The 12,094-nt window shown below is 37.5% G+C and overlaps 2 protein-coding genes across 5 annotated transcripts in view; one reads left to right on the top strand and one right to left on the bottom strand.

Moving 5' to 3' along the window:
* The first annotated feature begins 1,604 nt into the window (after positions 1–1,604).
* LOC117992733 (uncharacterized) lies at positions 1,605–8,601 on the top strand. The gene is made up of 2 exons (XM_069506243.1): positions 1,605–1,795; positions 6,716–8,601. The coding sequence occupies exons 1-2, from the start codon at positions 1,609–1,611 to the stop codon at positions 7,951–7,953; spliced, it is 1,425 nt and encodes a 474-aa protein (XP_069362344.1). The 5' UTR covers positions 1,605–1,608; the 3' UTR covers positions 7,954–8,601.
* The window catches only part of LOC138403932 (uncharacterized), a 32,514-nt gene continuing 27,135 nt past the window's right edge, over positions 6,716–12,094 (bottom strand). For all 4 annotated transcript variants that reach the window (XM_069506273.1, XM_069506272.1, XM_069506275.1 and 1 more), the window contains one exon: positions 6,716–10,985. In XM_069506273.1, coding sequence (XP_069362374.1) covers positions 8,639–9,634 — 996 coding nt within the window. In that variant the 5' untranslated portion in view covers positions 9,635–10,985 and the 3' untranslated portion in view covers positions 6,716–8,638. The remainder of the gene's footprint in view (positions 10,986–12,094) is intronic.

Here is a 12,094-nt window from a genome sequence, read left to right as displayed (position 1 = left end):
AACAAAAAATAAGTTTCTTCAAAAAATAATTTTGCTTTAAGTACTCTGTGTGATTGAGTAACAAACACAAACTTTTAGGCATAATATTAGGAATACCAATTAAAACAATGCTTATTTGGATGTACACAAATCTCTGATGTTAACTTAACAGATCTAAAAGTAGTGCTATTATCCTTAAGAAAAGGAAGTAACAAGTTTAATGTTCAATCAAACCACACTGCCATAGAATAACTTCCTATATTCATAACTATTTACAAATTACAAAAATGTACATATCCTCTACTTACTTTTTATTTATTTATTGGCATTTATAGGAAAACCACTCGGGGCTATTGGTTTTATAAAGTACCCACTGTGTACAAAGTGGGTTAAACGACAGTCTCACCATAGTCCACCACCGACACTTCAAAGATTTCCTGCCATAAGATAAAAAACATTGGCTTGACATGCTTATAAAGAAATTAGGTTAGTTTAATAGCTCAAACCATACCAGCTTAACCAATTTTAAGTGATATTGAACTCTTCTCAGTGCAGTGTGCTGAACTATTAGTTTTATCATCATCTCAAACAATAATGAAAATATTTTATGTTGATAAGATGTGTACCTAACTTACCTATTCCAATAGGTAGGTACCTAAAGTTATTTTGAGTTTGTTATACAAGACACACATTTAATAGAACTAAATTAATACACGCATCTCTCTGGCTGGCCCATTATGGAGTCTTCAGGTCCAATTCCTGTTGAGCATTTATGCCCAACAGTGATAATTAATATTGAACACTTATGTGCTCATATATGTGACCGACGGCACTATTGAGACATTTCCCGGTGGTCCTACATCCCGAGCTGCCTCATTATACTTGTCAGTCAGTGGCCAGTGCCCTTTTTCAAGTACATATTTCCATGTCTGCAAATAAAACAACAATTTATGCATTTCTTTGTCGCTAACAATATCAATATATTATCACTTCAATTTTGTGTACTGACTAACACAAATTGTCTTTGTGATACTTACTGTGATAGCTAGGAATTTCAACTATTCGATTATTTTTTAATTTGGATAATTCAAAAGTGGAGTTAGGTTAGGTAAACACAAACAATAACAATACTTACAGTACGCGCGGCGAGAGTTTGGCTTTGACCGTTATTGCGCAGAAATCAGAAATTGGGTATCAACGGGCAATTAGTGGGGTGCGGGGCGGGTGTGTAGGCGCACGCGGTGCTCTGATTGGCGCTCCACTGCTCCAGTCGTTCCCTGCCTCTCGCATCGATACGACGTACCGCGCACTCGTGTTGTACAATCACGTTCACAAGTGAATTGCTATTTTCGTTAATTGTTTATTGTTGTCGATTGTTATTATTTGTTGAGTTTGTTTGTTTAAGTTTGTCAGTTAAGTTTTTTTTGTTAAATATTAAAAAGTGATTTGAAAATGCGTAAAAAAAACATTGTTTTAAAAAGGCAAGCACGGAAAATGATATATGACGTGAATTGCTTTTTAAAGAAAGAAGCTGACGAATGTGTCGATTCATTGAAGCAAATTCGAAGTCAGATTGAGGAAGTTGCTTCTTTACTCAGTCAGTCGGAGAATAACAAAACTATACAGACTATGCAGGTAATGAAAACGGAAACTGTTTCTAAATTAAATTGTGTAGTCAGTAAATTAGCTAAAATTCAAAAACGGACATCGGAGGCCACTAAGACTTCAATTGGAACTGTAAAAAATATCGCAAATCAAGCCAAGAGTTCCGATTTGCTAATTACTTTCAGAACACCTGGAAAAAAACGTCCCAGAGGTGCGATTGTGTAAAAAATTACCATGGAAATGGTATTCATTTCATGGCGTAAACAGACGATTTCAGTTGTCAAACGACAATTTCGAATTGTGTAAGGTGTTCATGATTGTTTAGTCATTACATGGTTATGAGATTGGTTTTTAGACCATTGAGTGAATGATTTGATAAGATTTGACAGCTAATTTCGATTGTGTAACTATTTTGAGGCCATTGCTTATGTCAAATAATAACTGTGACTCGAGACCTATGACAATGGTCTTAATATAGGTCATAATATAGGTTTTAAATATAATTATCTAACTTTTTTAAGCCAATTCCTACTTCACCGCGGTAAATTTTGTACCTTTTTACTCGACTACGGCAAAGCCGAAGGCTCAACAGTGCACAAATTAACACAGCTCTTTATCAAAAAGTGTTTTAAACAAAAATTGACGTTATTATTGCAATAAAAGGTACTTAATAATTCATTGCATACCTAAGTACCTAGCTAAACTACAACTAGTGATAATAATTTAGTGATGCTAGATGCTAGAAAACCACTAGGTATCGACGCCTCTCAATCCGGCTGGTCACCCTGAGAGGTTAGACCAATAACCTTCAGTGTAAATACAGTTCATAGGTGTTTTGATTGACTAGGTAGGTACCGTATGTTAAATGGACACAGAAAACACCTGAAGGAGGCCTCACACCCTAGGGCCTAGGGTGTACTGCACAGCTAAACGGTATCTACCTAGGTATCTACTGGAAACAAATTAGCATTTAAGTAATTTGTTCACTGATTACCTTAGAAAAGAACTCGACTGATTACAGACAGATTGTTTTAAGTTTAAATTGGCTTAGGTATAATTATGTTGTAGGTACTTATGTATGTACCTACCTACTCAAATCTAATAGGTACCTGAGTTTTGTAGGTAATTAAATTTTTGTTTGTTTATTTAATGTAGTATTTTATGTTATGTAAAATAGCTTACTTTATTATAAACATTAAATGGTTTAATGGTATAAAATTTAACTCCTTACGCGCCATTTTAACTTTATGTGCCAAATTTCATGTCAAAGGTACCACACTTTGAGGTGAAAGTTGACTCATAGAGTTAAAATGGTGCGTGAGGAGTCATTTTGTATAGACTATACCTAACTACCTACTTAAAACATCATCATGATCAACTCATAGCCGGCTCACCACGGAGCACAGGTTTCCTCTCAGTATGAGAAGAGTCTGGCCATAGTCCACTACGCTGGCCAACTGCGGATTGGCAGACACAACCTTACATACCTACATTTTTATTATTAAAAGAACCTACTTCCTTGGATACAATATCAATAATATAAGTTAGTAAAAATGAATTGTTTATTTGCATTCTACACTACACTAGACAAGTACCTACATAAGAATGAATATTATTTACAACTTTTAATTTGATCATTTATTCAACAATTTAATTTACCTTGGTTTCCATATTCCAGTCAAAAAGAATGAAAATAGCTACTTACATCTTTTATTATTTAATAGAATGTTATAAGGACCTACCCAACTATCTACTATCATTTAAGAAAAAACATTGTCAAAGACTAAAATTCTAGAATGTTATACTTAAAGGAAAGTAGCTACCTAATAGGTACTTATATTTTTTATATAGAAATACTGAAGATAAAATAAACGAGAAAAAGAAGTATGCATTATTACTACATATAAAAGCAAAAATATACTTACTAATAAGTAAAAGTAGGTAGGTACATTTATGTTAAAATATTTAGGAAATAGTAATGTTACAGGTTTCAAGGGCAATGTTATTAAGTACCTACCAATAATAATGATAAAGCATTTTTTATTTATGTTATTAATGAATGTACTGTACTAGTTATACCTATCTACTACCTAGGTAGGTAGGAACGATACCTAGGTACTTATTAAAACTCTATTAAGTATTTTTAAGTTCAGTAAATAAAGGGCTTTAATATTATTATTATTACGGCAAAGCAAAAAGGTAAGGATATGATTTTAGCAGTCTTTGTACCTAGATGTTTGTATTTAAGTACTTATGTTCCTAAACTACTGAGCCGATTTTGATAAATGTGGTCTCAATCGATTCGTTAGTACAATATTAAGTAGGTACCTATGCAATTAATTCTGTTTATTTGGCCATGCCAGTTTAATCAGTCAGGTAGGAACCTAGTTACAGTTTTATTTAATTAATTGCTATGTTTTAGTAAGTAAGTTTTCTGTTTCATCATAGGTTTAAACCGTGTAAATATTTGGTGAGTGTTTTTTGCAATTAAATCTATTCATTTCATACATTGGAGAGAGTTTTACTTAGTTGATTAGACCCCAGGGTAGCTATATTTAGGTACCTATCTACTTACCTATTTCTTAAGAGTAGGTACCTAGCTGTTTAACTTTTTACTTTATCTTGTTAAGTATCTACCTAATTGTAATTGTGAAAATAGCTCACCCATACATGCTGAGAATGGGAATGAGGAGTTCCCAGCTGCCGAAAGCCCCTGCCACATCCCAGAAGGGGAATTTGTGGACAATTACAGGCTATCTTTGCCACTGTTCCAGCAACTTGTCGACGAACTCACACCCATACTTGCAGTCAAGGCAGAGATCTACACGTATCTCTACAGAGTTCAAAGTATTGGTCTTATTATAAATACTATCTGTCCCGGCTGTACTAACTAAACGCTAAAATATTGGTCTTATATTATAGTAGGTAGGTACGTATTGATGAAAATAAGAAAAATTAGGATAGAATAGTCATGTCTGCCAAGAAAACCTAAGTATAGGGTACTTCCCGTTGACCTAAAATCATGAAATTTGGCAGGTAGGTAGGTCTTATACTACAAGTAAAGGAAAAAATCCAGAAACCATGAAATTTGTGGTTATGATTCTAGGTCAATGGGAAGTACCCTGTAGGTTTTGATTCCCTTTTCTTGATAGACACAACAGACATACAATGAAGTGATCCTGTAAGGGTTCCTTTTTAAGGTTCTGTACCTCAAAAGGAAAAACAGAATCCTTATAGGATTACTTTGTTGTCTGTCTGTCAAGAAACTTACAGGGTACTTCCCGTTGACCTAGAATCATAAAATTTGCCAGGTAGATAGGTCTTATAGCAAACATAAGGGGAACAATCTGAAAACCGTGAATTTGTGGTTACATCACACAAAAAAATTGTGGTCATGAACAAATAGGTAATTAGTGTTAACAATTTTCAAAGTAAGATAACTATATCAAGTGGGGTATCATATGAAAGGGCTTCACTGGTGCATTCTAAAACAGATTTTTATGCATCAGTTTTTCATTTATCGTGCAAAATGTCGAAAAAATACTAGTACAAAACCCTCGGTGCGCGAGCCTGACTCGAACTTGGCCGGTTTTTTTCTTTTGGAACCCTAAATAGTAGGTCTCTGAAAATTTTTTTGCTATGGTAATGAGTAGGTAAGTAGGATATCAAATGAAAGAGGAGAAAATTCTGTTCATAAAATAAAAAGTATGTAAATTACGATATTAAACATCTTTATTGTCTACAACTATTACAAATAATAAAAATATAGGATAAGCGACAGATGATTAGGAACCTACTAGCTACTCAGCCCCACCCGTTTGGTATTATTAGGTATTTCTTTGGGTTTTAGTTGGGTTTATCTGTTTACTTATGATAAACATAGGAAAATTTTACCTACTTATAATATGCTAAAATGTTGAATGTGAATCACAGTCAATTTTAACACGGCACACAACTCATCATCATCAACTCATCACTGGTTTATCACATTGGAGGCAGACATCTTAACCACTACACTATCACCGCTCTTGATCAAAGATTACTAATTATGAACACATAGTAAATAATAAATTATTTGCCTACTTATATGCTATAAATAACTCAAAAAGTCTTAATGTGAGAAAACTTAACATTTGATTTTTGATTTATTTTTATAAAGAATGTTAGCAAGTTTATTATGGTGACTAATAATCCCCTTTTCTTTCCAACTAAGCGTAAAGCTTGTGCTAGGAGTAGGTACGACAATAGTGCAATGGGTGGGGTTTGAACCGGCGACCTTTCGGATTTCAGTCCGCTCCTCGAACCGTTGAGCTATTGAGGCTCCGATAACACTCTGGGCTGTTCATAGTAAACCAAGTAGGGTTCTAGGGTTAAGGATAATGCCTTTACAACTTCTTCAGTGCCTGTTCTGCAATCTCCATTTGATATCCAAGCAATTTCAAGGCGTTGCTTCTCATAACTTTGTGCCCCCACGTTCCCCTCGTTGGCTTCTAGTAGGCCAGAGTGCTTATAGGCATTTCTCTGCCGGAGACTTCTTAATTTTATTAACGTATGGAAATTATGGAATAGATATCGAACTGAGAATTTTGTCTAATTTGTTATTGTAATTTGTTCTCGTAAAATTCGTAATTTGTCATTACTGACATTGACACCACTGTCACTTGTCACTTAATTGACACTTGAAACGTAGACTTACAGGAAAAAGCATAATCTAAGAGGAAAAACATAGGAAAAAATAAGTCCACTAACGCCACCTATTGTCGAATAGCAGTAAACTCGACTATTCATTCGTTCAAAGCGTTTAGTTATTGCAAATGCATTATATAATAATAACGTTAGAATTCAATGTTTTAAGTATGAAAGGTAATTTTTATGATGAAATTAATAAGTTAACTTTTAAGTTGCATTGTTTTTGTGTCCGACATAATTCTTAAAAACAAAAAATATTGACTTTCACTAATGCTATTTGTATAATAAAACGCGATTCTAATGAAAAATTTTTAAGTCACCGGTCACCAGTAGGTCTTCATATGATGATACAATTTACGCAATTCGAATTCGGTTTTACCATTTATGACCAATCGCTTAGATTTGCCATGATGGTTAAAACTTACGCAATCGCACTTCAGAGCTAAACCAGTTACGAATATTGATAATTTTGACCAAGGTATTATAAAAAGATGTATACACAATTTTCACAAGACGAATAATGAACTTCCCACCATTGGGAAACTAAAAAAGAAACTTGAGGAAGATATAAACTTTAAAGGGTCAGAAACAAGTCTTCGTGTAATTATAAAGGAGTTAGGATTTCGCTGGAAAAAAACAGAAAACAACCGTAAATTACTAATAGAAACATCGAATATCCGATTACAACGCATTGAATATTTAAGTAAAATAAGAAAATATCGACAAGAAGGAAGACCCATTGTTTACACAGATGAATCCTACGTAGATTCATCGCACTCAACAACCAAAGCCTGGAGCGATGGCCCTACGGAAGGACTAAAAAAACCCATTTCTAAAGGACAACGAGTCGTGATAGTCCACGCAGGATCTGAAGCTGGGTTTATACCAAATGCTTTATTAACTTTTAAAGCCGGCACCAAAACAGGGGACTATCACGACAACATGAATTACGAGAATTATGAAAAATGGCTTAGGACACAATTAATTCCCAACCTACCACCCAATTCTGTAGTGGTTGTCGACAACGCTTCATACCACAATAAACAATGGGATTTAGCACCGTCCTCCAATACCAAAAAAGCCGATATGCAGAATTGGCTAACTGATAAAGGCATACAATATGATTCAACAATGCTCAAGCCACAATTGTACAACTTGATAAAAGCTAATAAAGAAAGATTTAAAACTTTTTCAATAGATCAAATTTTAGCAGAAGCAAACCATAGCATATTGAGATTACCGCCTTACCATCCAGACCTCAACCCCATAGAAATGGCATGGGCTACTATTAAACAATATGTAGCTAGCAAAAATGTTAAATGGAATTTACAAGAATGTACCAAACTTATCAAAGAAAAAGTATCCTTAATGGGTGCCCAGGAATGGGGAAAAATATGTAAAAAGGTAAAAGATATAGAAGAAGAGTACGTCAAGAGTGACCATGTAGTTGATTTACTTACCGAGCAATTTATAATTCGCGTCGATGATAATTCCGAAGACGATGATTCTGATGATGGTTATGAAGATGATGATGATGACAACTGCAACCGAGGAAGCCCTGAACCCGGACCCTCAACAAGCAAAAGACGTTGCACAATTTCGTGTCGCGGCAGCACCACTGGACCATGCGGTGATTTCATAGAAGGCGTTAAACCTTTAACTGATTCAGAATCTGAATAGCACTGCTGCTAAGACTTTTTTTAATGTTAACTTTTGTATTTAATAATTATTTTAAGTTTTCTTTTGTTTGTATGTACCAATTTTACATGTATCTTGGAATAAATAATTTTATTAAAAAACAATTATTTAGAATTTTCATCGCTGTCTCTGTAAACTTTAAAAGGAAATAAACATTTTATATAAGTAAAATAACTATCAATAGTTTTAATAAATGAAGAAGTTTATCTATTTCGTATTATTTTCTAGCATTATTACCACTGTACATGAATTTTGACCCACTCAAATATCCAACCTGGTACATAAAAAAGGAAAAGTATTGTGTGCGTGACAGTACCCATGCGCAGTAATCCCCTCCACCCGAAGGTCAAAGCCAAACTCTCGCCGCGCGATCTGTACGTGCATAATCTTCTGTGAATGTTTTTTAAACTATTTTACGGCTCCGGCTTCTAGCTCTTTTAAAATAAAAAGCAGCCACAGACGAGTTACGAGTAACGAAAACGAGCAAAATCAAAAGCACAGATAAAAAATAATAACACTTTGTCATTAACCGAGGACTAGTCTTTCCCCGCCTTATCACCGGGGATAATTATATCCAACCCTGTGCCCATGCTCGGAGAGTGGAAATAACTATCGGAGGGGATAAAAATTTTATCCTTTCCTCGGGGAGAAAATTTCCCGGCCCATGCTAGGCCTGCTGGGGCCCAGGAATGCTTACGTTGTGTGAGTTGGGTATGTGTGTAAAATTGGTACGATGTGCCTGCCCTGCGGCGTTAAGGTGCGTAGTGGAGGTGGAATAAGACACCCTGCCCGCCCACACAGCTGTGTCGACGAAGCATAATATGTACTCTTTTAACCATGGAGCGGTCATCATGTCGCTAGTGATTGGGATGGCGGTCCAGGTCTGGTCCAGACATTCGGTTCCCCAGCCGGCGGCGCCCAGAAGAGTATCGTGGTTTTTAAGATGGTTTGTGAAAGCTGGTAGCGTCACGGCGATGATGTTCACTGGGTGTTGAGAGGCAACGGGCCGGTTGTGAACTCGGAAGACTCTTGTTGAGGGAGTAGTGAGCACCTCCCTCCTCAAAAAATGGTTTGTGGAACGGTCCATGTCATACATATCGGTGCAGTGGGCGGCAGCATAGCAGATCCCACGCACGGCCGGCGCAGTGTCAATGTGTGATCCGTTCGAAGCACTCATGAAAGAGATCAACATCTGAGTGGAAGCCATGTCACGCGCAAGAGGGCTACGAACTGTGTTTATCAGAGGTTGTGAAGCACTCTTCTCTGTATTGGCCATCAACGCTATGATCTGTTGACAGGTGGCAGACATTGGTGGGGTGACTGGCGTGTTCGTTTGGAAACTGACATATCGGACGTTGACTGCACGTGCCGGTATGTACGTCACCTTGGACCTTTCAGCTGGTTCGGCAGGGGCGTCACCTGACACCATGGTAGACAAGCTTGTGGTTGAAGGCTCGCCACTGACGGATGAGTCGGGTGTGTTGAAAATCACGGGGCTGGAAGCCCTCGAGGAGTCATTTGCTGGGAGGTTAGCGGCACAGGTGGTGTCAACAGCGTTCGCAGGCAAGATAGGTTGCACCTCAGCAAATCTGGGAGGAGGTGGAGCCCCTATGCTGTTGGCTATCGCCTCGGCTTCCGCCATTGGGTAGGCAGCTGATCTCATTCTCGCGTTACGTGGGAGCTGGTATACCACACGGCCGCCGTTTGACAACCACGCAGTGCCAGCTCGCAGTCTTGTGTTTTAGGTAGCTGAGAGACAGGTGTCCATTCGTAGGATCTGCATTAGGGCACCGTCTAACAAGAATGTCTCTGCAGCAGGACCAGCTTGGGGTTGCGGAGGCACGTTGGCGTCGTCGAGTGCCGCGGGCTCTAGGGTGTAGAAGGATGTTATCACCCCTCGTGTCTGGAAGTTCCATGATGAGTAATGATGGGGAAACCCTGTATCACGGTTCGCAACGTGGTCTTCGCCGTGTGGGTATTCTGACAATCCGGATAATGTTGTACCAACATATGGTAGTGGAGCAGCAAAAGTGTTAGGATATTACTACGTACTATAATATGCACAGATTAATAGAATGTACTTTAATATGTAACACTGCTACACTGCGATTTCTAGCTACAGGACGTTCCTACCAATGTATTAAGTTTTCTACAATAATATCACCGCAAGCTCTTAGCCAAATAATCCCTGAAACCTGTGATGCTCTGTACGAGGTTCTACGGAAAGATTACTTAAAGGTGAGGAATGAAAAATACTGTATTAATCAACAAATTATTTAATAATTAAACTTTTAGGACGTATTGAAGAACATTTTACGAATAAGTTACTTTTTCATTCATCATTAAAATTACGTAAATAGGAAGTAATTGTATTATCAGATTGTGTATGGTCTGGCGTGAAATAAATTCCATTGATGATTGAGTGTGTGGTTGAGTGTAAATGATTTGAGTGTGTGGTTGAGTGAAAAGATTTTGAGTGTGTGGCTGAGTGTAAATGACTTGAGTGTGTGACTTAGTGGAAAGGTTTTGAATTTGTGACTGAGTGGAAAGGTTTTGTATGTGTGGCTGAGAGGAAAAGTTTTGAATGTGTGGCTGTGTGGAAAAACTAGTATTTGCAAAGTCATCATATTTTCTTACAGTGTGTGATATAGTTAAGCTACCCATTTCAGCCAAGAACAGAGTTTCATTAATTATTTTTTCTGCTATAATTCTCTGTTCTTTTGGTTACGCTTGTAGTTTCATCCCAACATTTTTGCCAAAAACCTCAAAACGATTATCGGGTTGTTTAGGCCTTTTAACATGATCATTTACGGACTTAAGTACGTCTTCAGTTAATGTATTTTTTTTGGTCTTGGCCGAACACGACCTGAGATTGATGTAGCTCGTTCGCTGTCAGAACGGTTTGCCGGGGTCGGTGTGACTGATTCGTTGTCGGAATAGGCCAGTGTTGGTGTGTCTCGATCGCTGTCTGTACAATCGTAGCTCGTTGAGCCGATGCCGGTGGTTGACTGCGTCTATAAAATAGAAGAACTATTATATTCCTGAAATTACTATATTAATCGTGTACTCATTTTGTTACAGTTTCCAAAATAAGAAGAAGAGTGGAGAATAATAGCGAGACAATTTGAGCAGAAGTGGAACTTCCTCACTGTTTAGGTGCTATTGATGGCAAGCACGTTGAAATCGTGCCCCCAAGTAACAGTGACTCGTTTTATTATAACTATAAACATAGACACAGTATGGTATTACTAGCAATCGTTGATGCAAAATACAGATTCCTGTTAGTTGATTTTGGGACAAATGGAAGGGTTTCCGATGGCGGAGTATTGTTGAATACAAAATTTTATGAAAAACTTGAAAAAAGGCGTTAAATATTCCTTCAGAAGAAAGGTTACATAATAGTCCACGAATACTGCCATTATTTGTAGCTGATGACGCGTTTACTCTAAGAAAGGACATGATGAAGCCATTCCGGCAAAATGACTTAGATAGTAGCATTATTGACGACCTCCCTGGCGCAGTGGTGAGCGCTGTGGTCTTAATAGTGAGAGGTCCCGGGTTCGATTCCTGGCAGGGGTTTGGAATTTTATAATTTCTAAATTTCTGGTCTGGTCTGGTGGGAGGCTTCGGCCGTGGCTAGTTACCACCCTACCGGCAAAGCCGTGCCGCCAAGCGATTTAGCGTTCCGGTACGATGCCGTGTAGAAACCAAAGGGGTATGGGTTTAATAAAAACTGCCATACCCCTTCCAGGTTAGCCCGCTATCATCTTAGACTGCATCATCACTTACCACCAGGTGAGATTGCAGTCAAGGGCTAACTTGTATCTGAATAAAAAAAATAAAAAATTAAGAAGATATACATGTATAATTATCGGACATCGCGAGCACGCCATAGTCGAAAACGCTTTTGGTATACTAGCGGCGAGGTTCAGAGGAGGTCAGTGGTAGAGTCACAAAGGCAGACCGGATTTGTTGGTGCAATTATATGTATTGAAAGTTTAAAGAATATGTATCGTGAAATGGTCGAAGAAAAAGGAATAATGTCATATATCTCTACATACAGATTAAGCCAAGATCATTTAGAGCTACATATTTTTTGGGTGTATTCGAAGGCACGGCGGAT

The sequence above is a fragment of the Maniola hyperantus genome, chromosome 22, assembly GCF_902806685.2.
Source record: "Maniola hyperantus chromosome 22, iAphHyp1.2, whole genome shotgun sequence".
Lineage (NCBI taxonomy): Eukaryota > Metazoa > Arthropoda > Insecta > Lepidoptera > Nymphalidae > Maniola > Maniola hyperantus.
Note: the sequence above shows the minus strand (reverse complement) of the source record. Positions and strands in the feature narration are given on the sequence as shown.